The sequence below is a fragment of the Papaver somniferum genome, chromosome 10 (assembly GCF_003573695.1).
Source record: "Papaver somniferum cultivar HN1 chromosome 10, ASM357369v1, whole genome shotgun sequence".
NCBI classification, from domain to species: Eukaryota; Viridiplantae; Streptophyta; class Magnoliopsida; order Ranunculales; family Papaveraceae; genus Papaver; species Papaver somniferum.
Window position 1 is genome coordinate 78,363,509 of NC_039367.1, and position 23,232 is coordinate 78,386,740.

Consider the following 23,232-nt stretch of genomic DNA (forward strand, 5'->3'; position numbering starts at 1 on the left):
TGTGCTTTGGGATCTGTACTCACTTTACCTGTTGCTGTTTTGAATGGGAATTGCTTGACGATGGCAAGTGACTGATTCAACTCTATCTCTTCCTTTAAAGTCAGAATATTTCTTCCTCTATTTCCTTCAACTCTTGGCATCTGAAAAGTAACAGCAACCTCACTAGCCATTGACCGTATAAACTTGTTTTCGTACACCTTGAATTAATGCTGACTCAAATCATCATGGTTATATGATAAAAGGACCTCATCCATCAGCTGGCTGCTCTTACCATCCAACAATGACATGTCCGCAGTAGATAACCAGTTATAGAATTTCCCAAATGGACTCGCATTCATCATACTAGCCTGCATTGGAGTAAAACCACCTTTTTCCTTTATTTTTGTGAACAAGGTACTTACCCTTAGAAATCCTTCTCTATAAGTACCTCCCTGAGTTGCAGGTTTGGTTTTAGGTTTAACTGCATGAATAAAAGAAAAAAAAATTGCATTTAACTAAGTTGAATCGCTATTTTGACTGCATAACCTCCTATGCCTCTTATTCAGGCATCTGCATAAACTGTTATGCACATTTTTTTACCATGCATAACCTATAATGCACTACTTCTTAAAATGTATTTTGCAGATTTTTTACCATGCATAACCTATGATCCACTACTTCTTAAAATGTAAGCAGACAGGTAAATGAGATATTATGCACACCTAGTTGTCTGCATAACCTATTATGCATTTTTTAAAAGAAGCATTATGTGTTTTACAAGCTGTTAACTATAAAACTAGCAGGTAAATGATCAAGAGAAGTTTATTAACTGATGCATAACAGAAATTCAACGCACCTGGTTTATAGATGACACATTGTTGAACAAGTTCTTCTTCTTCATCTTCTTCTTCACTTTCGGATCTTTCAATTTGCTTCTCCTTCTTCTTCCTTTTCAGGTCTTCTGATTGTTTGGGTTCACATCCTTTTCTTTTCTTCTGTTTATCAACAGCTTGCTTGACTGAAACAGACCAAATCAACATTGAAGCAAACCAATCACACTACAGAAATAATATATCACACAAAAAGGAAATCACAAGCAAATCTTACCAGCTTCCTTTGGTGCATCTTTCTCTGTGTATCATCTGTATCATCCTCATTCTTTGTATCATCATCCAAAACTTCCTTTGGTGCAGCTTTCTCTGCTTTCTTTTTTCGCTTAGTAGCTTTATCAGCCTGAACTCTAGATGCACTAGTGTTCACAATTAATTGCTCCTCAGCTTGCCGATCAAAATCTAATAGCAAACAAGGACAAAATCATGCATAACAGAAAAGATCAAGGAATGTTCAGAAACATGAAATATGTAGGAAAGTTAAGTTCTCACCAGCTTTCTTTTTAGTCTTTGTTTTCTTTTCTGCTTCAGGCTTAGGTGAACTAGGTGATACCTGATCTTTCAATCTCTGCGACTTCCTTGATGGGGTGGTTGTTTCAGGATCTTTTTGACACACAAATAAATAAGTTATTCATATCAGGTTATGCAATAACTTTGGTAAGCATAACCTTTCATGCATCTGCATAACAAGTCATGCACAATTATTTTATTCTGCATTACATGTTGTTCAGATTTTTTTTGTTGCATACACACATGAAGGAACGCAAATGCATACCAGAGACTTTCTTTTTCTTCTTGGCAGCGTCGTGCTTTACGTTGGTTCTCGTCTCCTTTTGTTGCTGGTCACCATCAGTTTCCCCTTTTCCATCACTTAGGTTGTCATCATTAGCAGGTAAAAATGATGTTAAAACTGAAGTAGTGAAAAAGTAAAACTTAAAAATGGGTAAGTTTGACAGGGTGTTATGCAGGTTTTTTTGGTAAGCATAACCTGTCATGCAACTGCATAAAAAGTTATGCACATTTATTTTATCTGCATAACTTGTTATGTTATGCAAACATGAATCACACATGAACTAGTGAAGATGCATACCAGAGACTTCCTTTCTCTTCACATCATCGTGCTTTGCCTTCATTTTCATCTCCTTCAGTGGTTGTTCACTATCACTTTCTCCTTTTTCATCTTCAACATCAACAGGTAAAAATGATGTTAAAATCGAAGATTGGGTAAGTTATAAAGCAGAAGAAATTATGGCAAACATATTCAGGATGAAAATCTCACCAAAAACATTTTTCTTCTTATATTTTTTTTCTTCCGGATTACCTGCTTCTGGTTCATCATCGGCAGTTACTACAACAAAACTTTAAAAAAAAAAAAAACTGGAAAAAACTGGAAAAAACAAAATCAAACACTAACAAATGAAGTTAATGATAAATCTCACCGTTTTTTTTTTGTTTCTTGGACTTGATTTTTCCTTCTTCGTGTTTTAGGTCATCAACATCAAGAACAAAAGTTAAAATCGAAAAAAAAAATCAAATCTACTGAATGCATGTAAGAATACCATCGATTAAACTAGTTTTAATACCCGATTTCTTCTCTTTCGACTTCTGAAGACGCGTTTTTGTTGGTATTTCATCCATTTTTTGATGAACTGAATTCTAGGGTTTGTAAACTGTAAGTAGTTTCTAAGGTTTTTTAGAGTTTGAAATTGATTTCTGGGGTTTAATCAACTTCAATCATCGATTTAAATGATCGATTTCTTTGAATGATGGAGAAAAAAATTTCTCTCCAGATCTGTTACTGAGTTAATAGAGGAGGAGAAAAGAAACTGGTGAAGAAGAAAAGAAAAAAAAAACGGGTGAAAAGTAAATGTTGTGACCGTTCAGGGAGTTAATGAAACCGACGAAACCGCTGAAGGGTATTAGTGTACTTCCCCATTTTTTAAATATTTTTAAATAAATCTGGGTGCGACCTGATCCAAAATTAATTGTGGGTCTGACGGTAAGAAAAAAAAATCTGGGTCTGCGCCTAAGTTTCTCACCCTGGTTTAATACTGTGTTTGGTTCAGAGAATTCAAGACCCGGTAATTTAATTCCGAGAGAAGCAGCCCAATTATCCGAACCCAACATATTTTTGGAATGCAAATTGATTTGTGAAAACTACGGTCACACCCATTTCTCAATTTTTTTCCACTGACAAACCCACCGTCCCAAAAGTTCACGGGCGCACCCATTTTATATTACAAAATTTCCCTCAAGCCCAGAATTTATAAAATTATGTTTTGGTCTTTGTTTTAACCGAACTACTTCTCAATTCTTCTTCTTCCTCTCAACTGTGATGAAATACCGAAAGAATTCGCAAGTCTATTATTGAAGAATTCTCTAAATTGGAGAGATCAAATGAAAATCTTCATCAATGATGGTGTAATTAGGGCTTAACAAGGAGAGCTTTGAAATTTGTAAGGTTTCTTATCTAGATATCTTGATAAAAAAAAACTAAATTTTAGATTTGATGGATGGATGGAATTGGGGTTGAGGTTTCTATATGATTTCCCCTTCAAAACAAAGTTACATCAACGATCGGCCTTAAAAGGATGAACCCCTTCTCTTTCCTTGATTTTGCTTTTGAAGTAGTCAGATCTAGTGATTTGGAAGACAAATTTTAGAAAAAATATTTCATAAAAACCCAGATCCTGCTCTACATCGAAAATTGATTTTCTCTCACAAAAAAATTTCAATTAAAGATTTGTGATTAGTCAAACTGGATTTACAAACCCGTGTATTTAATCTCAGAAAACTTAGACATTGAGATTTACAAATTTACCCTGAATGACGGGAAATCTGAAATTTTCGGTAGCTTACATGTTTGTTTTTTCATTTTTTTTTTAAATATGCAATATGCAATGCAAATACTGTTCAACTATCAATACATGACTCGCGAGACTTCGTAAATGATTCTTTAGGATTCTATTTAAGTTGATGTTGTGTAGACCTCTTCTGCAGTTCTTGTTAAGTCTCTCTGTACATCTATATTTTGACAGAGAAGACGATTTTATAACTAGTTCACTCCATACTACTTGCAACACAGACTGCACACATATATATATAAAGTTTTAAAGAGAATCTAATTACAAAGAGTTTTGGATGAAATTGACAGCTTACAATATGGTGGTTACAACTTAGTAAACCACATCAGTTCCAAAATATTATCAGTACAGGAGAAACGGATAATTTTCCTCGAACTAAACCTGGAACTGTTCCATTTCCGTTCCTCTATGTCTATCATTCTGCAGTGTTGTCCACAAACATAATTATGCGGAGAAACAAAAACATAGCTTAGAATGATTCTGATTCCTCCTGTTTTATTCAGTGAATTATTATTAATGTTGGACTAATAATTTTTAATTTTTTCAGAGTTGGTGGTGATGGACTGAATATGATTGTGAGGGAGTGACTCTTGTTGGGATGAAAGGGGCAGTGACGCGTCTCTTCTCTTTATATTATTTCTGTTATGGAGAAGCATTGTTTTTACTTGAAGGTTGGTGCTATTACGCGCAACACTTTAGGATAACGATATAAGATAGCGTTGTTTTGAATGGTTTGTTTGTGTATTGTATTGTGCATGCGTAGGAATGCCTAACAAGAATAGTTTATGGCTTTAAGAGACTGCATGTGTACGTTGTTGGATGATTGTGTAATTCAGCATTGTGAACACACAAATCACGAAGGCATCCGAATGCTCACAACCAATCATCGTAATCTAGAGAGAATTGTGATGATGATATCCTAGTGTTGATTCCTTGGCTCAAAACCTTCGGGTTTATCATAGCCTCATCTAACAACTCCATGCGAGGCGTTTGCGCACGGGATACAGGTAAAAACAAAGAAAGCAAAACGTATAAGTAAAGATCCATGGGGTTAGACAAATATAAAGTGCTGAAATGTAAACAAGACCGAGGTTTACGTGGTTCAGCACTAAGGCATACGTCCACGGGGTTTGTTGTTTCACTATATTCTTCACGGTTACAAGAGTAGTCGAATGACTTTTGGGTTTACATGTTTTTCTCTTCTAAAGGATTAACTTACACTTGCAATCTCTCTCTCCTTCCCTTCCTGATTTTTCCGATCCCCCTTCCTCTTGGCGGAGAGGGGGTATTTATAGGGTTAGAGTGTGGGACCCATCTCTGAAGGCCGTTGGAACCTTATCTTCTAGTGTCTTGTGTCCATCACGCAGAGGTCTACATTTTCCACTGGATCACGCAGAGACATCCTCGCTCGTTCCACAGGTTGATCGACACGTATACTGCTCAGAGTGTTTAATGAAGGTGGTTGAGATGCCTGCTCGTGTCAGACAAGTGTCTTCTGCCCCTGTCACATTCGTGTCAGCTAACTTTCTCTCCACCGTTGATCTTAGCTTCTTTTGGGATGAGATAAAGTAACTCCTTGGGGTTTATTTGGTGTTCCGTAGTGCATCGTATTTTGATGTCCTGGCCTGCATGCTTTCCACGTATTTTTCTATATACACGTGTCTGATGGTGAGATATATGTATACACAATTTTCCCCTTTTCTTCGGGCTTGAATGTTTAATGGGTGCATTGAAGAAAACCGTTGTTGCATATTCTTCTATCTCTCCTAATAACTTTTCCTAGATACTTGGGCACGTCTTTTATTTGTGCATTAACTGCTCATGTAACGGGCACGTTTCCCATTCCTCCATTAATTTCCTTCTCTTTCTTTCGGGTATATTAAGGAGAGAAAGAAAATTAATTTCATTCTTCCTAAACATTCTCTCGATTTTAATTCTTCGTTCTTCAGCCCTTAAATTCTTTGTCAGTCTTCATTCTTCAGCCCTTAAATTCTCTGGCAGTCTTCATTCTTCCGCCCTTAAATTCTCTGTCAGTCTTCATTCTTCAGCCCTTAAATTCTTTTCACTGAGCATTAAGCATGCTTGCCTCCTATTTATTTCTGATTTGTTCTTCCTTCTTCATTCTTCAGCCCTTAGTTTGTTCTTCCTGCTGCTGCTTTACTGGTAAGTTTTTCTTTTCTTTGTTTCCATGGTTTTACGCTTTGTTGATTTGTAAATTTTCTGTTACTGTTGTTCCTTGTTTGTGATGAAGAACTTCTTTCAATGCTTGCATGCTATTTTGCCCCTGTTCTTCGTCTTAAATCAAGGAAGCCATTGTTAGGGTAGGGATTTTATGGAATTTCGATCACGTATGCTAATTTTAGGGTTTCTGCGTTATCGTTTGTGGATTTCTATTTATGTGGTTTTTTGATCGTTGGTAATGTCCTCGAGTTTGTTTTTGACTTGTTTATGATTAATCTTTTCGCAGCCATGTCTGACCGTCCGCGGCTTCCTTATCAGACTCCTGGTTCTGGTCTATCGAGATCTCCTCCGCGTAGAGAGTCTCAAGATGATGTTCGTAGAAGTCGAGTTTCTTCTGGGGAGAAGGCCTCATCTTCTAGGGAAGAAGTTCCTTTGACAAATCTTTCTGGGGCTCGAAAAGTCTTTGATCGTGCGGTGTCTCGTCCTCGTGATGATGTTAGGAGTACGCAGACACCGAATCGTGCTGTCGCTTTTGATGTTCCTCCTCTACGTTCTCTAGTGCCAGAGCATCCTCTGCCGCCCCCTCCTACAACTTCTTTTAAAGGGAAGAGTACAAAAGGTGGTGTTCCGAGGGCTGAATCTTCAAAAAATCCTTCTTTGAAGAGAAAGGCTTCCGAGGCGTTCATTGGTTTACCCGATCCCGCCGAGGAGGATGAGGCTGCCCCATTGATACGCAGCGTTTCGGTCAGCAAGAAAAAAGTAACGTTCAAGCATATTGATCTCGAGATTTTCAAGGAAAAGCATGAGCTTCAAGCCTTCGAGGTTCGTTTCTATGCCCCTGAGGATGATATAACTTATGAGCTTATCTCAAAGTATGAGTTCGATGAATTTCATTTGTTGACCACGGTTGGTACGTTCGAAGCTGGTCTTATGCTGCCGTTGTACAAGTCAGGTGATTCCTTATACTATGATGTTCTTGCTAGTCGTGAGGGCTCCTCCACTAATACTCACAGTCGTTCTGTATCGCAACTATCGGGGAATTATCTCCGCGCCCTGAAGGAATGCTATCTGCGGAGTAAGGGGGAGACGACAATGACTTGTTACGTTCCCAATCCCGCGGAGAAGGAATGGTATACTCCTGAGAATTTCAATAACTCCTTCGGTGATTATGTCAACAGTAGGAACCGTAAGCCGTGGAGTGTCAGCCTCCGGAATCTCGCTGCTCCTCGGGGCGAAATTCGTTTGTTAAATGAGGTCAGCGATGCCAAGCTGAAGTATGTTCCCGGCACAGAGGGGTCTAGTCAGCGGAAACTTTTCCCGGCCCGCGAGAGGATCAAGCGCGACCATGACTACGAGTGGAACGCTACCGTTATCGAAGTGGTAGGTCCATGGGCGTACTGAGAGTAGCAAGCCGCGTGAATCTCCTCCTGCTCGTTATGGAGATTTCTGTCCCTGGCGTTTAAACTTCACAGGTATGAATTTTCCTTATGCCCTTGACGTTATGGAGGGAGACGAGGAGGAAGGTTCCGGTGCTATACTTCCACCGAGGAGTACCTCGACTGCTCAGGTACGCGGATCCTAGCTGCGCTTCTTCTTCTTTAGAAATTCAACTGCGGGAAAAATAATTATGTTTGTGGTGTGGGTTTTCAGGTGTCGAAGAAGAAAAAGATTAAGCCGAAGCAGTCTTCTACCATTGTGATGGGTGAGGCTGAGGCCCATGAAGAAGTTACAAGTCCAGTGAACGAAGAGTTTGCTGAGGACGAGGAGATTACAGATGGGGAGGAACGTACTGGTACTTCCCTATCAATGTCGAAGAAGAGGTCTGTGTGGGTCAAGGTGGTGATGAAGGGATAAAAAACGCCGTGGTAGCTGATGACGGTGTTATTGGTGATATTTCTGTATCTGTTGGGGATGCCACGGATACTCTCCCCACCCTTTCTCAAGAGTTTTATTTTGATCGGCTGTATTCTACAGGGGAGTTTATGGATGATGCCCTCGATTTTCCTGAGGACTTCTCTCTACTGTCCCCCAATGATGATTGGGATGTCCTCGGGGGTGCTAGTAACGGAGACGCTGTTGTTCAAGATGGTGGCGCGGAGGAGCATGGTGCGCATGTGGGTGTCGACATTTGTGTTGATGGGGTCGTGTTAGAAAAGGGGAAGTCGGTGATTGATTCGCCTGCTGCGGATCTCCCTCATTCGCCGACATCTGAGGGTGAGGATGCCATAATGGATTGGCTCAAGGAAAAGAATCTGCTATTTGTCCCTCATCCCGCCCCTGTTGTTGTTGGTGAAAATGATTCTGACGCGTATACCCGTCGTATGATGGAAATGTCTTCCAAGGCGCGGGTGTCTGAGGCCTGGGGAAGAAATTTGAGTGTTCCCGAAGCTACCCTTGTGTCGGAGCCTCCTACTTCCGTTGCAGATATGATGGCCATAGCCGACGGGTATCAATATGGATTTCCTCAGCAGCGTGTCTTAGAGGTAAATTTTCGTACGTACTTCTACGTGACGATCCAATTCTTCGGTGAAATAATGTTTTTCGTCTTGATGTGTAGATGATGAGGAGTGAGCATTGTAACCACGTGCTGTATCAGTTCTTCAAAGCGAAATCTCTGAAGCTCGAGGCTAAGCTTCGTCACAGAGAAAAGGAATTATCTGCGGCTGAGGTGGAAATAGAATAGCTGAAGAAAAGCCTCAAGGAGAAAGAAAAGCTGGGTGAAGCGGAGGCCAGTCTTCGTTCAGAGCTTGTTGCTGCTCGCGCTGAGTTAGAGCAAACTCGCGGCCAAGTTTCAGCTTTCACAGGTTTGGTTCTTTTTTTTTCTCTTTTTCCCTCGCAGTGTGTCGTCATTCCTCTATTTCTTAGTTGTTCTGTCTGAGTCTCCCCACCCTATCTCCAGTGGGTGGTGTCCCCGAGCTGATATGGCTTCGAAACGAAAGGGCACGGCAGAAATCTCGTATTAAAGAACTTGTTCAGAAAATTAAAAGTGAAGCCAAGAAATGGGATGCTCGGGCTGAGGTATGGCGCGCAAGGCATGTTCAGATGGTCGACATGCAAAATCTGTATAACCATGACCGTGCTTTATTTAATGGTACGCTGCTGTGGACACGTGATAGTCTGCGAGAATCCCGTGAGCGTACTTCTTTGTTGGAGTCTAGGATACAACTGCTGGAAGAGGAATTACAAAAGGCTCGATCCCTCCCTTTTCCAGGAGTTGAAGATAGTGCGCGGTGTCTTATCAGAGAAAGGGACAATGCCCGTGCCGAAGCCCATGCTCTAAGCAAGGCCCTTGCCGCGTCCCGCGTTGAAGTAGCTCGTCAGGCTGAGTCTGAGAGGAATCTTGAAGTGTGTATGTACGGATTGAGAAAGGGGGTATCATAGATAAACAAAGAAGTTGACCACCTTCGTCACATGGATTCGATGAAGCAGGTAGAATTAGATGCCAGCCAATTTACTCTCACAAACCTTCAGCTAGATTATAAGAAATTATCCGCGGAATATGATCATCTTGATGAAGCGCGAGATGCAGTTGTTAATGAGTATGAAGAGGCTTCGGCTTGTGTCGAAGGTATAACCCTATTCCATCGAGTGTGATTGTGTCTTTTCTGTGCTAACTCCCTGGTGTTGTCTTTTTCAGAACTCGAGGGACAACTTCGCGTTGCTAATGAAAAACTTGAAAAGGCTCAATCTTCCTTAGCGCAGCAAGAAGAACAAACTAAGCATTTTAAGAGTTTGGCGACATCCCGCGAAGAGGCCGTCGGTGCTGCTTCTAAAGAAGTGAGTCGTCTGTCTTCATTGTTATCCCAAGCCCAACAACGGACGATAGTTATTAAGCACAAGGCTCGGTGCCAATTGGCTGAGGAGACGAACAAGATGCTAGAGAAGATAGAACTTGGCCTAAAGAACGAGCATGGTCTTGTGAAGAATTATCTGCGTCGTCCAGTTCCTGCTGCCTTGCCTGGCTCCTCGGGACCCTCATCTGGTGGGAGCGTCCCTTCAAGTCTTCGGAACGATCCTGCTGATGGGGCGGCATCATCTAGGTAGAGACCGCTGCATTTTGTAGAGACCGCAGCGTCATTATCCTTCCACTTTTTGTAATATGTAAAAAGAATATTTTTTGCTAGTATCATGTAAAAGGAATATTTTTTGATGTGTACTCTTCCTTGAATTGGCCTTCACTTTTTGTAATCGTCCTTTATGAAATGGATCCTTTTCTTGATATACCTGCAATGTTGGTTTGTTTTTATTTTAAGCATTGTGATGAAAGACTCTAAAAATAAAAAAGGATTTTAAGTGTTTGGGTGCGATCCCGAAGGGAGGTACCTTCGTGATCGGCTTGAGACCTGTCCCGCTGGCGAACCCTTGGCCAGAGGATTCCCAGACGGTGGGGGCCGAGGCAACGTTCTAGGATATGGGGTTAAAAAATTTACATACACCCATTCCGTCGACCCGTTGCCTTAAGATTGGTTGGGTATCTCTTTCTGCTGGGTGCCTTCCCCCTGGTCTTACACTTATGGACACTGACGGGGGAGCCCTGAGAGATTGTAGATTAACTACTTTCCCCAATATTGTCGATAGGTTTAGTGGATACATAGAAAGCTTGTTTGATTGATAGGTTGAGGCCTGCAATTCCTCGTCCAGAGATAGAAACATGTAGAGTGGTCACACTCCCCTTCTTCTGGTACCCTTCACGCAGTTGCAAGGCTGCGTTGCCCTATGGGAAGTATGGTTTGAGCCACTTAGCATTCCAAGGATGTCGGAGGACTTCGCCTTTCAGATTACGAAGGTAGTAGGAACCGCTCCCGCAATATCATGTATTATAAAAGGTCCTCCCCACGTAGGTGCTAACTTTCCCCATCTCTTCTCCGTTGATACTGTGGGATTGTTCTTAACACATACTGCCCTTCTACAAAATTCCGAGCTTTACCTTTTTGTTGTACTCCCTTGCAAGTCTTCGTTGGTAATTTTCCATCTTCTGTAATGCTGCTTCCCTTTTCTTCTAGGTCGTCCAATCTCTCTAACATCATGTCTGTTGTGAGATTTTTCTCCCACGCTTCGGTCTTTGTGGTTGGCATGAGTATCTCTGTAGGGATGACTGCTTCAGCTCCATAAGAGAGAAGAAACGGGGATTCCCCAGTGGCGGATCTTCGCGTTGTCCTGTATGCCCATAACACATTGTGCAGCTGTTCACACCATTCCTTTATGCTCGTCTAATTGTTTTTTGAGTATAAGGGCGAGGGTCTTATTGGTAGCTTCCGCTTGCCCGTTGCTTTGAGGGTATATGGGGGTGGACTTGTTCTTTCTTATCTTGAAAGTATCGAAGAGCATGTCTATATTTTTCCCCTGTAATTGTTTACCATTATCAGATACAATTTCAGCGGGTATACCGAATCTGCAAATGATGTTCTGGAATATGAAAGTAAACACATCCACGTCTCTGATCCTGGCCAAGGCCTTAGCCTCCACCCATTTACTGAAGTAGTCCGTGGCTACTATCAAAAATCGTCTTTTCCCTGATCCTTCGATGAAAGGCCCGACGATGTCTACGCCCCATTTTGCAAATGGCCACGGGCTATCGACGGAGTTTAACATTGTTGCCGGCGCGTGGATCTTTTTGGCGAAGCGCTGACATTCTTCACACCGTCGGGACATCCTCGCGGCATCCTGTATCATTGTCGGCCAGTAATATCCTTGCGTTTTTGCTTTGTCAGCTAGTGATCTCATGCCGCTATGATTCCCCGCGTCACCATAATGGATATCATTTAGAATTCGATGCCCCTCTTTCCGGGACAAGCAACGTAGTAATGGTCCAAGGAAGGATTTCTTGTACAGGACCCCATCCCGAAGATCATATCTTCCTACTTTGGAGAGTATCTTCCTAGCTTGTTTCTGATCCGCAGGTAAGCTTCCCTTTTCGAGAAAGGCATGGATCATCACTCTCCAGTCATCTTCGTTGCTGAAGTTCGTCTTGATTTGCTCTTGACAGGATATCTTCTTCGTCAAAGTCGTTATGGATGTCTTCTCCTACCTGGTCTTCGATATTTTCTTCCACTGTATCTTGATTGGTAGCGAAGGAGAATTGAGATGCAATCGAAGGCTCGTATACCCTTGCTATTTTAATAGCTTCGACTTTTTATCCCTCAGCATGGATGATATATATGCTAGGGCATCCGCGTGCCTGAGGTCCCTTCTGCATAAGTGCCGGAACTTAATGTTCGGGATTTGCGATGCCAATGTTTGGACCAAGGCCATGTAAGCTGAGAGGGTGTCATCGTACACATTATACTCGAGCCCTATTTGCCGTATGACAAGCTGCGAATCACTTGTCAGCCTTACATCGGTTACCCCCATCTCTATTATTATACGGAGGGCATGTACGACAGCTTCGTATTCAACGATGTTGTTGGTATGCTCTTTGAATTCTAACCTAAGTGCCTGTATAATCCTTTCTCCGGTTGGGGTGATAATGACAATGCCTATTCCTGCTCCTTCCTTATTTTTGGATCCGTCGACGAAGACTTCCCATTGTCTTTGACTCGCAGGTTCGAGGATATCCATTGGATCCTTGTTTTCTTCCTCGGCTTCTGGTATTCCCTTAATCTCTTCGTCGTTGTCAAGGGGGAGGTCTGCTAAGAAATCCGCCAGAACTTGGGACTTCCGAGAATGTTGAATTTCATGAATGATGTTGAATTGGTCCAGATGGGTGTTCCATTTGGCTATTCGGCCCACTTTTCCCGTGCTTTTGAGGACTGCTTCCAATGGTGCTTTGCATGGGACCCTGACGAGGTGAGTTAGGAAGTAGGTTCTCAGTTTTTGAGTAGCCCATACCAATGCGAGGATGAGTGTTCAATCTTAGTATAGTTCCTTTCCGCAGAATTGAGGGTCTTGCTGACGTAATAGATAGGTTGTTCTATCTTTGTATTGGTTTTGACCAATACTGCGCTGACTGCGTCTTCTGTTGCTGCTATGTACATGCCAAAACCTCGTCAGGATCTGGCTTCTGCAGGATCGGGATTGAGGCTAGGTGTTCTTTGATTTTTTGGAATGCTTCCTCGCATTCAACGGTCCATTCGAACCTGCTCCCTTTTTTGAGAATATTGAAGAAATGTTTGCATTTGTCCGAGGACCGGGCAATAAATCTGCCCAAAGCTGCTATGGATCCATTGAGTTTCTGTACTTCCTTTAAATTCTTTGGGGACGGCATCTCTACTATGGCTTGAATCTTTGCTGGGTCTACCTCGATGCCCCTTTTTGTTACCAGATACCCGAGGAATTTCCCCGAGGTGACACCGAAAGTACATTTCTCCGGATTCACTTTCATGTGATGTTTTCTCATTGCTTCGAAGATATTCCTCAGATCCTGGTGGTGATCTTTACGCAGCTTGCTTTTGACGAGCATGTCGTCAACGTAGACTTCTAAGGTTCCTCCAATCCATGGCTTGAAGATAGCATCGACCATCTTTGGTATGTTCCCCTGCGTTTCGAAGTCCGAAGGGCATTCTAGTGTAGCAATAAAGGCCATGTGGGGTGTAGAACGCTGTGTGTGGCTGATCTTCTTCTGCCAGGGCACTTGGTTGTAGCCAGAATGTCCATCCATGAATGACAGTTCTTCATATCCTTCTACTGCTTCTACCAGCTGTCTATGCTCGGCAGGGGATAGCTGTCCTTTGGACATGCCTTGTTGAGATTAGTAAAGTCGATGCATATTCTAACCCCTCCATTTTTCTTAGGAACAATGACCATGTTGGAGATCCAGGTAGGGTACTTGACTTCCTTGATAAATCCTGCGTCTAGTAGTTTCCGAAGTTCTGTTTCTACTGCCTCATGATACTCTGGAGCTACTTTTCGTATTTTCTGCCTGAACGGGGGCGTGCCCGGTTTGATGCGTAGCTCGTGTTGGATTACTTTTGGGTCAATCCCCGGCATATCTCCTAGCTTCCAGGCGAACACATCCGCGTATTCCTTAAGTAATTTGGTTAAAGAATTTCCCTTCCTTCGTCCATTATGGTCCCTATTTTGATCATCTTCGGGTTTCTTCCGTTCCTATGTTGATTTCTTTTACGGGCTCCACTGGTGTGAACACAGGCTTCGGATTTCCGAGGACTGGGACGTTCTTTAATTGCTATTTAGCGTGTTTCTGTTCTTCGCTGGTTGTTGAAGTACTTGTCTCTGTGCTTAGGACATTATCATCTTTCGTCAAGCCCTTCCCTGTAGTTTCCTTGAGGAACAGGTCTATGGCCTTCTCTTTCGCGGTTTCTTTATTTTTTACTCTTCGGATTTTTCGCTCTTCTTGCTCGTTGTTGATATGATCCTGAGTGGCCTGGCACTCTCTCGTAGTGACCCGATCTCCCTTGATTTCCATTACTCCCTCAGGTGTTGGAATCTGAGATATTGGTGGTACGTTGCCGCAACTCCTTTGAGTTTATGTATCCATTTTCGTCCAATAATAGCGTTGTAGGGGGAAGGGGTGTCCACCACACTGAATCGGGTTTCTAGTTTCATGGGCCCTGCGTTAACCTGCAACACGATGTCTCCCAAGGGCTTCGTGGCTGCTCCATTGAATCCGTAGATGGTGATAAGAGGTCATTAACTGTTCATCATGGAGCTTCATCCGTTTGAATGCATCGTAAAATAGGACGTTTACGGAGCTTCCCCCGTCTATGAGGATCTTTTTGAGGTTACATCCAGCTACTGGTGTTAGGACCAAGGGATCGTTATGGTCTTCCATATCTTCTTCGATATCCTCGGCATCGAAGATGATAGGAGATTCCATCCATTCTTCGTGCTCGTCCACCACTATCCCATCGACCTTATACAATTCGCAGCGGTCTTCGAATTGCTTCCGTAACCTCTTTCCTATCTGCGCTGTAAGTGAGGGCCCTGTGGCTTCGGAACACGAGATGGTGTTGATTGTTCGGTTTCCTTCCGGAAGTTGGACTGGTTTGGTTCGCTTGGATCTATCCTCGGTAACATCCTTTCGTACGTAATGTTTGAGCTCTCCCGCATCAATTAATTTTTGGATCATTATTTTAAGGTTCTTGCACTTTTCGGTCTGGTGTCTGTTGAAACAATGATATTCACAGTAATCTTTAGACTTCTCGGATCTCGGGGGCTGCTTTCCCTTAGACCATGGCCACTCCAGGTTTTCCCTCCCTTTGATCTCTCGTAGGATACGAGCATAGCTAGCGTTGAGTTTCGTGTAAACTTGATCTTCGAATTTTCGGTCACCTGTTCTTCGTTCATCCCTTCGTTCGTTCCTATCTTCGTGAGGTCTCTCCACTGAGCAACTCCTTTTGGTCCCATTGGTTTGTTCTGCTGAATTGGTGCGGTGAGATCTCTGCGGATATGCCCTCGGGTTTTCCCGTTGAATTTCTTCAAGTCGAGCGTGCTTTTCGATAATTATTCGAAGATCTCCCTCTGTCTTAGGCACGCTTCCATGAATTTCCACAAATAGGGGACTCATTCGGTCCAATCCCCATTTGTAGCAATTGATGCTTACCACTGGGTCCACGCTCCCTATGGCTTCGCAGATCTTGTGCCATCTGTTAGTGTACTCCCTCGTGGTTTCCTTGTAGCCAATCGCTAGTGAAAAGAGCTTATCCATTCCGGTGTTTACAGCCTTGTTGTACATGTATGTTCTTAAGAATTTCTCTGCGAGTTGGTCGTATAAGTGGATGGAGTTTGGTGGCAGATTATCAAACCATGATAATGTCGATCCCTTCAGGCTTGACGGGAAGTATCTGCAGAATACGGCGTCGTTCTGACCCCATCTATCTAAGACACGGTTGTAGTACCGAATATGTGCAGCAGGGTCACTGGATCCATCATAGCATTCGAACGTTGGGACAGGGCATTTCAGTGGAATAGGGGTGTTGGCCAAGCGATGAGTTAAGGGCGTAGAGTTAGCTTCTCTCATGACCTCTTCTAACCTCCCCCCGCCTTGTCTATTTTTTAATTGCCTGATCTCGGCCATCATCTCATCTCGTAGCTCTTCCATCGCGCGGTGGTGCCCTAAGTTCTTCTGCTCGTTACCGTCTGACTCTCTGTCGTCATAATCCGGGTCGGATACGCTACTTCCCCTAGTCGCATCTCCATTAGCCGCTATGACGACTCTACAGTCTCGGTTTGGCTCTGGTGCTTTGGAATTTGCTTCATCAAGTTGTTGGCTGGTCTTCGTGCTTAGAGCAATCCGCTCCTTTAAATCTTGATTTTCTCTGGCCAACAGGGCTACAGCATCTGCGTAAACCTGCTGGCTCTTCTTCAGTTCCTCAAGCTCAGCCATCAGTCGATGTGATTGGTTGGACCCCTGATTGGGAGTCCCAGCGCGTGCCACTACGGCCATGGTGCCTCCTTCCTCTATGGTCTGCACTAAAGATGGCAGAGGTTCAGCTTCGGTTGCTGGCATTTCCAAATAGGGGTGAGTGCCCCTCTGCGGTGCTAGAGCCGCCGGTATGGTTTGATTTTGATCATTTGTTGGTGGCATTCCAAAAGTTGGAAGGTGCACGGGTTGGAATGTTCTGGATTCATCCACCCTTTCTCTTGGTTGCTGCTGCTCTGAGAGCCGCTGCTGCAACTGAATTAGCGTTCATAGGTGAAGTGATTTCCGCAGTATCTTGCCTTTGACTGGTCATTTTAGCTTTGTCTCCTTTCTGCTTGCTTCGGGTGATGACCGAGGTTGTCCTGGGTGTTTCCTTTGACGAAGCTTTGGCTTTTCCTTCTTCCTGCGTCTTTTCCATCACGGGTCCTTTTGTCGGCAATGAAATCTCGCAGAAACTCGCCTTCTTTACTCACAATACATTCTTTCTGCACAAGGAATTTCAAACAACGAAAAACGGGAATATCCGCGTGAATCGGGTTAGTTGGCGAAATATCTTCTTCCAGGAGAGGATTAATACATACGAGTTACAATACACGGGTTAAAGTTTTATTAAAAGAGATCCTTTTAAAAATGCAAGTAGATCCTTTTTTTAAAAAAAAAAAACTACGAAAACCCCCCTGAGAGACTGGTTCGCACGAGATCTAAAGAAAAACGTAAATCCACGGATCAAAACAATAAATCTTATCGAAGATAGTACGTGGGTTTTTGAATATAATAAAGTTAACAAATGATCTATACGGTCCGAGCTGATAAATCAGAGAAATCATATGCCAATTTAAAATGAAATCACAGGACAAGATAAATCTTTTACCGGGACGAAGTCCCTGTTTCTAGCGCCAAATTGTGAACACACAAATCACGAAGGCATCCGAATGCTCACAACCAATCATCGTAATCTAGAGAGAATTGTGATGATGATATCCTAGTGTTGATTCCTTGGCTCAAAACCTTCGGGTTTATCATAGCCTCATCTAACAACTCCATGCGAGGCGTTTGCGCACGGGATACAGGTAAAAACAAAGAAAGCAAAACGTATAAGTAAAGATCCATGGGGTTAGACAAATATAAAGTGCTGAAATGTAAACAAGACCGAGGTTTACGTGGTTCAGCACTAAGGCCTACGTCCACGGGGTTTGTTGTTTCACTATATTCTTCACGGTTACAAGAATAGTCGAATGACTTTTGGGTTTACATGTTTTTCTCTTCTAAAGGATTAACTTACACTTGCAATCTCTCTCTCCTTCCCTTCCTGATTTTTCCGATCCCCCTTCCTCTTGGTGGAGAGGGGGTATTTATAGGGTTAGAGTGTGGGACCCATCTCTGAAGGCCGTTGGAACCTTATCTTCTAGTGTCTTGTGTCCATCACGCAGAGGTATGCGTTTGCAACTTGATCACGCAGAGACATCCTCGCTCGTTCCACAGGTTGATCGACACGTATACTTCTCAGAGTGTTTAATGAAGGTGGTTGAGATGCATGCTCGTGTCAGACAAGTGTCTTCTGCCCCTGTCACGTTCGTGTCAGCTAACTTTCTCTCCACCGTTGATCTTAGCTTCTTTTGGGATGAGATAAAGTAACTCCTTGGGGTTTATTTGGTGTTCCGTAGTGCATCGTATTTTGATGTCCTGGCCTGCATGCTTTCCACGTATTTTTCTATATACACGTGTCTGATGGTGAGATATATGTATACACAAGCATTAAAGTATATAGTATCCCATGAAACATGTTCTGTAATGACTTACTCCACTTGTTTTGTTTATTTTGTTTACAAATCAAGCGTGGCTTCCAGATTACTGCTAGAACATGAACATAAGTTGGCAGCTTTTTAATATGATGATTTTTTTTTCCGACTATCAGTGTAGTGATAGCCGATCATATCAGGGATTTATACAAGAGATCATAATTCTATAGGTGGAAGTGCTTTACAACAGCTGATTAGAGCTAAAAGGATGTTGCAGTGGCAAGGCAAAGGAGATGGAAGTGCAGATGAGTTTGGTGTGCGTGTGACGTGCATTTAAAAGAAAATGGAGGTGTGAATAGTGATGCATAATAGGTTATGCATCTACAAATTTGTTGCATAACTTGTCATGCATTCTCGAATTTGGTTGCATAACACGTTCTGCAGTGTTTTTTTTTTTTTGCATAACTTGTTATGCAGTCCAGAAAACGGTTGCATAACACGTTATGCAGCTACTTTTTTATAGTATTGAAACCAACAAAAAATAAGGTTGCATAACTTGTCATGCACTTACAATAATATCTACATAACATGTTAAAATTGTTGCACAATCTTTTATGCATCCAGAAAATAGATGCATAACCTGATATGCATCCGTATATATATGGATGCATACTGCATTATGCATCAATTTTTTATGTACACACTAAAATCAACCAAAACAATGGTTACATAACTTGTTATAGATGCATAATTTTGTTATGCAGATGCATAATTTGTTATGCAGTCGAGAAAATGGTTGCATATTCGTTATGCGTCTGCAGAATGTGTTATGCATCTTTTTTGGTGGCTGCATAATGGTTATGTAGTCAGTTTTCGAAATTTTGCCTAAAATGATGATCACCTCCTATTTTTTCGTGAAAAACAAAAATTTGAAATTGTTGTTTGTACTCGTTGCGTAGCTCTCTTAAAATGATTTCCAACGATATAAAATTTGTAAAATTTTAAGGCGCGGATTTTTAGATATGTTATATCCAAGTTGTGTTGCCAATTATATTCCTGATGCATAACCCGTCATGCGGATGTATAATCTGTCATGCATACATTTTTAATAATTTCATATAATTATGAGTGTCAAGGAAATAATTATGGGTGTCACGGTACCTAAAATTAATTATGGGCCTAACAATGAGAATATTATTTTCTTTTGGGCCTGCGCCTAATTTTCCCAATTGATTTACAGAGAATTCAATTGTACTCATCCAACAGTGCAATGGAATCTGATTCCAAAGGAATCGGCTGTAATTCTCTCATAATTAATGTCTGAAATGTCCTTCCTTAACCAAACTTATCTCGCACACTTCCTCTCATTTTCGGAAATCCATTTTCAGAGCTCCAAAGCAAAAACGAGATTGGGTATTGAGATCTGCCATGGATCTTTCTCTATATTGATGAGGGATCAGAAGTTTACTGTTATTACATAGGCATCTACTGGTGTTTTGAGTAGTAATGGTAAGGTAGTCAGTTGTCATAAGATCAAAGTAGAGATCATGATGTTCTGACTTGTTACAAAAATTACCAGAGCTTTCTTTCAAAAGTCACTTTTTATATTAAACCTCAATCCAAAACCAAAAAAAACTACAACAATAAAGCCTCGGTACTCATGATCATCTCTCTCTGACTGTCTCTGCTTTCTAATTTAGAAGCATGTACTACTAAATACTTTGCAACAAATAAGGGTCTGAAAAAGAAGCACAAGGAACGTAAAAAAGTAAAGAACTACAGTGTAATATAATAATATGTTTGTTTACTTAAGAGTAAAACTATTCTCAATAAGAACTACTTCAATATCCTTAAAAACAGTAGAATTTAAGACATACTATAATAACATAACATATAGATTAAAAGAAAAATGAAGGAGAATAAATGTCCGAAGATGAAGAGGCTTGTGATGACATGAAAGTACTGTAAGTAGGATATAAAGCTCCCATACATCCATCTTCCACCATTAATGGATTGTCACTAAGTGCATGGTGATGATCAACAGGTAAAATTTGGCTGTAACTATTTGTTGATGAATTCATTTCCCATGCTTGTTGTTGTTCATGATCACCACCCCAAAAACCATAATTGTTAAACTCATCTAGGAAAGACGAGCTGTTCTCGGAGTTTGAAGATTTAGATAACCCGATTAATGCATCTTCTAAAGTTCCATTACTACTTCTGTTGAGTTGCGTTTCATCAGTTGGAGATAATGATGATGCGTGATGAAACAAAGTGTCAACAGTGCTAGTACAAAAGTTTTGATCACCACTGGCGCCAGACACGATATTTTCGAAGCTCAAATGGGCATGGTTAAGATTGGACGAGGGTAATGGTTTCAGATAACTATCAGGAACTATACTACTTAGATAACCAGAACCATTATCAGATGAAGAGAAAAAGAAGTTGTTAATGTCACTGTTATCAGACTCATACGATGAAGCTTGTGGTGCACAAGAAGTGATATGGTTATGGTATTGAATGGGTATGGGAAATGTGTTGTTTTGTCTAATGGGTTCATGGGTTTGAGCAGGAGGTGGTGGTGGAGGTGGGGGAGTAAGATGGGTTGCTTGTGGCAGGTAATTTTGTGTGCTAAATGGTGTAAGAAGTGTGTGAAAGTTGGTATTATCAGTGTACATAAAGTTGGTTCTAGCTTGTGTTCCTTTCATGGATAAAGCAGCTCTATCATAAGCAAGAGCTGCTTCTTGTGCAGTGTCAAAAGTTCCAAGCCAGTGCCGTTCTTTAGTAGTAGGATCCCTAATTTCGGCTGCATATCGACCCCATGGACGTCTTCGAACACCGAGAAATCTCCCTGGTTCAGCTTGTTTTCGCCTGCCTCTCCTTTCATTTGTTTGGGTTGGAGGAGAAGTGTTGGTACTCACAGGATGAGCTAGTGTAAAACCAGTTTGAACAAAACTTGTTCCATCTGGTTTGTAAGATTTATCAAAGATTCTGGAGTTTGGCATTGGATGAAGAATGCAAGTTTAGAAGATAAAGAGTTCGAGAAGTGAAAGAAGAAAATATGTGTGGGTTTGAGTAGGAGTACCAGTGAAGCTAAGAAGGTTCTTATAAAGACTCTGGTTCTGAATATTTTAAATATAAATTGTATTGATTTAATTTGCTTTTCAGAAAAGATAAATAAAATTAGCAACTGAGATTCTACATGAAATTCTCTAGCCCCATATAAAAGAATACTTCACTATTACATTTTTTTTTCCTGAATCGAATTGCAAATGCGAATACTATACCAATATAAAATAAGCGTCTCATTCGAGCGCCAAATTGAAGAGAGTTTGGCTGGACACGTATTTAATAAATTAAACTTGATCGATAAAATTTCGATCAGAAATTAAATTCTTGGACAGTTTAATTTTTTCACCCGAAAAAATATCATGACTATTTTGATAAATTTTGGATTAATTATACGGAAAACATCAAGGACAAATTGTAAAATTAAATCTTCATTATTTTTCAAAGGGAGTAGTTAGATTTCATAAGAGTTGATTAATTAATTACTGCATTGTAAATAAAACACATAAACCAAACTCAAATCATTATCATCAACTCCCATAATACTAGGGTTCTTTCTTTTGTATTATGTAGGTCCTTGTAAGTCAAAGACATGAACATGTTCTGTTTGTCTGCTTTCAAATTTCTACCATGTAAGATCAAATAGTTTGATCATAATCTCAACAGTATCCATTTTTCTCTCTGGAAATACATTATATTAGGAAATAAACAAATGAAATTAGTACGAAAGTAGTTAACTCTAATCGGACCGGTATCACGTGTACAAAAAGTTATACTAATATTTGAAGGAAAGCTTCATCTTAATTAAATTAGTAGAAGATGGCATGGGAATATGGTCTCCAAAAGTAGAAAAAAGATGTGAGGGTTTGAGGGTCAAAAGCAAAATCAATCAAAAGGTGGTTAAAGATTATTAAAAATTTGAATGATCAGATCATAAAAGAAACAACAATTAGTGGGACACTTAACCTATATGATTTGGGTTCAAAATGGCATGGGGAACTACAAAGAAATGTATTGTTTAAGCGAATTAAAATGGGTCAACTTCCTTTTGTTGTCATTAGCATTTAGCATTTCTACAAATGCTAAAACCCTTTTTATCCATACAATAATACCAGTAATAGTGTAGATTCACCAACATTCTCTTAGAGCATCCACAGTGGGCGAGTATAACCAAAAATTTGGGATGAGATCGTGACGCAGTGGGACGGAGTAAAGATCAAATCCCAGCCAAAGATCAAATTCCAGACCATATTTGGTCGCGACCAAATACCAAATCCTAATTTAGTCGGGCGTAAATTTAAAGTACGCTTGTTGTTGGGCGTAAATTTAAAGTACGCGCGTTAACGGGCGGAGATTTAAATTACGCCCGATGAAAATTCAAATTAAAAAAAAAAAAAAAAATGAGGCGTAAACTTAAAGTACACCTGTTGACAGGCGTAAATTTAAAGTACGCCTGGTGATTGATTGGGCGGACATTTGAGATACGCCCGATGAAATTTTTTTGGGGCGGAGATTTAAATTACGCGCGACCAAATTTTAATCGGGACCGTTACGTGACAACACGGACTAAACCCAAAATTTGATCTTTTTTTTTATCTTTGATCTTTGGTTTTGATCGCACCACTGCAGTTGCTCTTAGGAGTACACTTGTGCTAGCTCAAATGGCTTTGATCATTATTGAGATCAACCCATGTGGTAGTCAAGGAATATCCTATGGTCATCGAGAGTGGAATTTCATGTAATAGTATCCTCTTTGGGAGGGTTATCAGCAAGAAAAGATATTCATTAGGAAATAATAGTATTTTTAATGTAACCAAAACCAAGTACTTAAGATAGAATCCATGACTATGGAGTCTTGACTACTCCACTAACTAAAAGGATTTTGAAACCCATGTTCTCTAATTAAAAAGATATACTATATATGTTCTTTTCTTCATAATTAATTACATGTCGAACTACCCCATGTGTGTTGATCTAATAACGTCATTAAAATCAATGGATATATACATTAAACCACTTTGTCCTTTGTTAGCGTTGCACCACGTTAATTTACTTGAAGTCCTATAACTAATACGTAAAGAGATGAACTCGACCTTCTTTAACAAAAAATTACTTTTGTAGTATAAAGTATAAACTGACAAAAGACTGTTTCTTTCGTTCCTTATACATAGTTGTAGGTTGATTAGGATGTA

General features: G+C 41.0%; 2 protein-coding genes across 2 annotated transcripts; both read right to left on the bottom strand.

Moving 5' to 3' along the window:
* Positions 1-203: 203 nt before the first annotated feature.
* LOC113315816 (uncharacterized protein DDB_G0283697-like) lies at positions 204-2,507 on the bottom strand. Its single transcript, XM_026564066.1, has 8 exons — positions 2,429-2,507; positions 2,191-2,217; positions 1,960-2,049; positions 1,645-1,779; positions 1,362-1,472; positions 1,087-1,271; positions 836-1,037; positions 204-460 (listed from the first exon to the last, which is right to left on the bottom strand). The coding sequence occupies exons 1-8, from the start codon at positions 2,505-2,507 to the stop codon at positions 204-206; spliced, it is 1,086 nt and encodes a 361-aa protein (XP_026419851.1).
* Positions 2,508-19,829: 17,322 nt separating this feature from the next.
* On the bottom strand, positions 19,830-21,026 carry LOC113317474 (ethylene-responsive transcription factor ERF086-like). Its single transcript, XM_026565598.1, has one exon. It carries the CDS (start codon positions 20,974-20,976, stop codon positions 19,870-19,872), a length of 1,107 nt encoding a protein of 368 aa, XP_026421383.1. The 5' UTR covers positions 20,977-21,026; the 3' UTR covers positions 19,830-19,869.
* Between the last annotated feature and the right edge of the window lie 2,206 nt (positions 21,027-23,232).

Coding starts and splice junctions, on each gene's coding strand:
- LOC113317474 (XM_026565598.1), bottom strand. CDS start 20,976: ATGCCAAACTCCAGAATCTTTGATAAATCTTACAAACCAGATGGAACA.
- LOC113315816 (XM_026564066.1), bottom strand. CDS start 2,507: ATGGATGAAATACCAACAAAAACGCGTCTTCAGAAGTCGAAAGAGAAG. Junction 1,272..1,361: donor AAAGACTAAAAAGAAAGCTG/GTGAGAACTTAA, acceptor GTTTGCTATTAG/ATTTTGATCGGCAAGCTGAG. Junction 461..835: donor ATGTGTCATCTATAAACCAG/GTGCGTTGAATT, acceptor TTATTCATGCAG/TTAAACCTAAAACCAAACCT.